Source organism: Impatiens glandulifera, chromosome 1 (assembly GCF_907164915.1).
Source record: "Impatiens glandulifera chromosome 1, dImpGla2.1, whole genome shotgun sequence".
Taxonomy (NCBI): domain Eukaryota; kingdom Viridiplantae; phylum Streptophyta; class Magnoliopsida; order Ericales; family Balsaminaceae; genus Impatiens; species Impatiens glandulifera.
In genome coordinates, this window is record NC_061862.1 from 137,693,540 (window position 1) to 137,699,681 (window position 6,142).

General features: G+C 25.0%; 1 protein-coding gene across 1 annotated transcript; it reads left to right on the plus strand.

Annotated features, from left to right (window-relative positions):
• The first annotated feature begins 3,402 nt into the window (after nucleotides 1–3,402).
• Nucleotides 3,403–4,482, plus strand: LOC124944857 (PH, RCC1 and FYVE domains-containing protein 1-like). Its single transcript, XM_047485206.1, has one exon. The coding sequence runs from the start codon at nucleotides 3,403–3,405 to the stop codon at nucleotides 4,480–4,482; it is 1,080 nt and encodes a 359-aa protein (XP_047341162.1).
• Nucleotides 4,483–6,142: the final 1,660 nt, after the last annotated feature.

Sequence of the window (6,142 nt, forward strand, 5' to 3'; positions counted from 1 at the left end):
CTTTCATTCTATATATATATATATATAATAAACTTCATAGTGAAAAAGAAAGTTTAGTTAATTATAAGAGATCGACGCATTTCATTATTTTTTATTTTAATAATAAATCTAAATAAAAAAAATTAATAAGTCAAAATTTAATTAAAACAATATTAATAAAAAAATAATATATATATATATATATATATATATATATATATATATATATAATAATAATAAACTTTAGGGAAACATTCATAGATTTTAAAAATAAAAATATATTAAAATAATAAGTATTTATTAAATATTTTAAAAATACAAATATTATATATATAATTATTTTTTATAATTAAAAACTGTCTGAATTATTGGGTCGAGAGTTGTGATTAATTTGGATATATACGTGAGAGTAAATGGATATTAGGGTCGGATTGTGGGTTGACCCGCCGTAAACTTAACACAGTTAAAATAAAAATAAAATATTATTTTTATGTTTCCAACTTTCAACAAAACAAAATAAAAAACAATTACAACTCTTTAACAAACTCTTTAATTCATTTATATTTATATATATATATATATATATATATATATATATATATATATATATATATATATATATATATTAAGAGTGAAAAAGAGAGTTTAGTTAATTATGAAAGAATTTGACACATTTCTTTATTTTTATTTTAATGATAAATTTAAGTAAATAAAATTTATTTAAAACAATATTAATAAAAAATCAACATTAAGTATAATAATAATTCATTCATATATATATATATAAAATGAATCTTATGAAAAAAATTAATTAATTTTAAAAATAAAAATTTAATTTAAATATATTAAAATAATAAATATTTATTAAATATTTAAAAATACGAATATTATATATATAAATATTTTTAATTGTTAGTAATATAAATTATATATACAATACATATAATTATAAATATAAATTTATAATCTCAAGTGATCTAGTGGTTGAAGTGTTAATTCTACAAAATGGAGACCATGGTTCAAATTTTGTTATGGTAGGTGGGTAAATGACATTCACATTATGGAAGGAGATGGTTTGTTGTTTGTTGATCTGATCGAAGTGAAAGTGTAAGGTCACAAGATTAGATGTTAATTGAGGTGGATAAAAATATGGAATGAGATGGTTGGTTACTCGAAGTAAGTATGTCACAAGTTGAGAGGTCGACTAGGTCAATTGAGATGGATAAAGATATAGAATGAGATGGTTGGTTAGTCTAAGTGAGTATGTCACACATTTAGAGGTCAATTGAGGATTGGTGGGCCAAAGTGAGGGTAAAAGATATTGGTAATGTACAAAAGTGAAAGTTTAAGGTCATGGTATGAGATGTCCGATTAGGGTGGATAAATGTGAAATGAGACGGACTGGTCAATCGAAGTGAGGATAAGTAAGTCGGATTGTTTATTATAAAATATGTGAGAAGATGAGTTTTTTGTTGAAGTGAAAATAAGGTCTTCAAGAGAAAAGAGGTCAATTATGATTGGTGGATAAATATGGAATGAGATGATTTTTTATTAGTCAAAGTGAAAGTAAGGTAAAAAGAAGAAGATTAGTTGTTTGATCGAAGTAAAAGTTAAGGTCACGAGATGAGAAATTTTATTTGAATTGATAGATAGATGTGGAATAAGATGGTTGACCAATCTGAGTGTTTTAAGGTCACGAGATGAGAGGTCTATTGAGCATTAATAGGTTAATGTGAGGATAAAAAAAGATAGGTAATGTTTGAGATTTTTTATTTGACCAAAATGAAAGTGTAAGGTTACGAGATGAGAGGTTTATTGAGAAAAAAAATATATGATGAGATATGTGACAAGATGAGTTGTTTTATTGAATTGAATAAAATGTGGAATGAGATTGTTCTGTTTTTTATTTTTAATATATTATTCTAGATTTATTAAAAACCTTAAACATTGGAATACATTTTATTATAACTTTTTTAGTAATTTATTTTGTTTATATTTTTATCCGTGTGTATCACACGAGAATCTTACTAGTTATAAATTATAATAAGGTGTATTGAAATTCAATACAACCTTTTTTTTAAAGGTCGTTCGAGCTTTTCCTGAGATTGCTTCAACCAATCCTGCCTAATTCACATCTTTGTTGAAAAAAATTCTTTTGTAATTTACTTTTTCAATTATGTTGATTCATTATTTAAACTATGGTTGTGCCAAAAAATTAGAAAATCGATAACCCAATTGAATCGATCACTTATCTAATCGGTTTATTGGTTAACCAGTTATAATAGTTCGAGTTAATCGGTTTTTTATTGATTAAACGGTTCAGTTCTCGGTTGAACTATTTTACTACCGGTAAACCGGTAATAATTTAATCATATATATTTATATTAGTTATTTTTGAAAATATTAGATATATTATAAATAATATTTAATAATATATATTACTTATTTTTAAATTTTAAATTATAACTTTTATAGAATTATTTAAAATAAATATAATTTATATGTCTATTAATTTAAAAAATGAAAACTTTAAAAGTATATTATATTATAACAATAATATATAATATTATAACAAAAAAAATAGAGAATAACAAAAAAAAATACAATACAAAAAAGGATTTTGAAGAAAAAAAACATTTAATAATTAATTTTAAAAATTGAATTTTCAGTTCACTGTTAAACCGGTTAACCAACTGGAAACCAGTAGAAGAAAAAACACAGTAAAATCGATATCTATACTTTAATTAGTTTGTAAAATAAGAGGTATAACAGGATTTAACCGTAACCGTTTAACCGATTGAACCCTAATTTAAATTAAATAAATTTCTTATTATCTGGCGAGAATATATTTATATTTAGTAGGTTGATAAAGACCATTTCTAAATATAATAACCAATCCTAGCATGGAAATCTAAGAAACACTAAATTAATCTCCATAAATATGGTTGAGAATGGTCTAATATATCCTTGTAATATATCCTTGTAAGGCATATCAATATTTAAGCATAATATACTCAATATTTAAGCATAATATAACATCTTTGTAATTATATTATTGTAGTTTATTTTAGGTATATAAGGTTTATTGATATTATTTTTAATATAGATATTTCAACAATAAAATAGTTAAATTAATATTTTAAAGAAAGTTAAAATATATTATATATATATAAATATTAAATAAATTCAATTTTTATTTAACTCAATTGTCAAAATAAATTTTAAAAGACCAAAGGTAAAAAAAAAAAAGTTAAATTCAATTCTTTCTGTATTTCAGTTAGAACTTATAATATAATATAATATAATATAATATAATAAGTATTATATTATATTATATTATATAAATAATAAAACTTAGAAGAGCACGTACTCTTCTCTTTTCTATCTCTCGACTCTCTCCACTGGTTTTGGTGTAACAATTAAATGGACGATCAAGTTAGAAGTGTATCAATTATTGAGGAACTGCCATCAGATTTGATCCTACGTATCCTTAAATCCGACTGCTTGAGCGTGTCTGATTTTGCTTGTCTAGAGATAACTTGCACAACATTCGGTGGAATCAGAGAACAGCTTCACCCTATATTAAATTTCCGATCTTTAGTTGATTTGGCAGCCTTTCGTCTTTGTGAATCTCATCCAATATACTCATGTTTGAACGAAACTCGAAAAAAAAAGTTTTTGTGTAGGATGGGCAACAACTGGAAACAAGCATTAAATTTCTTGCGATCTGTAGAAGAATGCTCAGATATTGTTCAGAGTAAATCAAGATCAAGTTATATACAAGTGACATCAGGAATTACTTTTACAATTGTGTTGAAGGATCATTCGGTGTACATTTCGGGTCGTCATTCTTTTGGTTCCATTATATTGGAGGACTATTTAAAACATCAACAGTTTACTCGGATTAGTTTCGACCAGCCGCCTTTAACATCATATGTGGATAATATAGTCTCTGTCTCTGCCATGTATCAACATGCTGCTTTTATTACGCAATCAGGAGAGGTTTTTACATATGGTGACAATTCGTCAGGTTGTTGTGGGTATACAACAGGTGGTGATATTGACAATCAAATTCTTAGACCTCGGCTTGTGGAAGGTGCATTGAAGGGAATCCCTTGCAAGCAAGTTGTAGTCAGTTATAAATTCACTGTGTTTCTTACTAGAGAGGGTCGAGTATATACTTGTGGGCTGAACCAATATGGTCAGCTTGGTCATGGAGATATGGTGGATAGATCGACACCTATGTTAGTAGAATCGCTTTTAGATTGTTTAGTAGTTCAGGTTTCAGCTGGTATAACTTTCACATTAGTTGTAACTAGCGATGGCAACTTGTATTCATTTGGGTCGGGCGAGTATTGGTGTTTGGGTCACGGAGTTCAAAAGAATGAGCTACGCCCTCGTCTGGTTGAGTTCTTTAAAAGAAGGGATATTCACATTCTTAGAGTCTCTGCGGGAGTTAATCATGTTGTAGCTCTCGATTCTAATGGATCGGTAACTAATTAAGTTTTTAACAAATTAATTATTACAAATTCTATTAGTCTTTGACTATACTATTTATTTAAGGTTTATACTTGGGGGAGAGGTGCAGTAGGCCAGTTATGTAATGGAGGATATATAGACCATCTTAGATGCTTGGATGAAACCACACCACATTTAGTGAAGAGCCTGAAGAGTCAAATTGCTATACAGGTAATTAATTAATTTGCAATTAATTTCTTCAACATTAATTTAATATATATATATATATATTATATATAGGTAAGCGCGGACATGTATAACACGATTATTTTAATGATCGACCACCGCACAATTTACGGGTATGGAATTGGATTTCCAAGAGAGGGGTGTGTGTTGATTTTCGAAGACGGCTTAAAATTGGACGAACACTTTTGTCAAATTAACAAAGGCCTCCATCACACCGTCTTAGTGACCAACCATGGTCGACTTTTTGGATTCGGATCTAAATATAAGGGAGAGTTGGGACACGACGGTACTACTAGATGGTTCTTTCCCCTCACACAACTTTTTTTTCCGGAACAAAAATCTTAAACCAAATCATTCAATTTTTCACTACTTAATTCATATTTATATCCGCTCTTTATTTTTATTTTATTTTTTAAGTTATTCATAAAAAATGATTAGAGTAAATTTTGTTTTCTATAATGTTGTTTTAGATATTTTAAAATTTTGATTGATAAATAGATTGATTATATTACTTAGATGTTCGTACCTATTTTGTGACGAGGGATATTTAATTGTTTAACGTGGTTTTGAATATAAATATGTCATTTTTTTTATTTATTTTGTTAAGAAAAGTGAATTTTATTATTCTTTATTTATTTTTTATGAACATTAGAGATTTTCTCTTCTTTTGGCGCCCATGTAAGACATTTTCACTTGATCTGGTGTCATGCATGTTTGCTTTTCAATAGAGTAGATATTTGCCCATAATTTTTATTTTTCAATCTCTGAATTAATTATTTTAATATCTATATAACTATATATTAAATATATAACAACATATTTAAAAATTAATTTGTGATATATAAATAAAAATTATATATATAATTTTAATTATTTTCACTCACTACTATTATATATTATTATTATATATATATATGAGAAATGATATTTCATTGTTCCTTCCTAATCATTTCTCTATATATATTTCTTCCTCTTAATATATTTCCTACTTAATTTTTATTTTTAATTTTTTTTCTACTCTAATATATATATATATCTAAATAATTATATATTAAATATATATATATATATATATATATATATATATATATATATATATATATATATATATATAACAAAATATATATATATGATGACACTTAAAATATAACCTCTCCACCTCATCATCATCAAATATTTTTTTCCCTCATTTATTTATCTTAATTATTTTCTATCTCTTACTAATATATATATTTCTCAATTTTAAAATATATATAATTTTTATCTCTTAATTTTCATTTAAATTAACTTTTTTTCTGAATTAATTATTTTATAATATATATAATTATATATTATATATATAAAAACATTTTTAAAAATTAATTTATGGTATATAAAAAATTATATATATATAATCTTTTTTTCTATCTGTTATATATATTTCTCTCCCTTAATATATATATATATATATATATCCCTC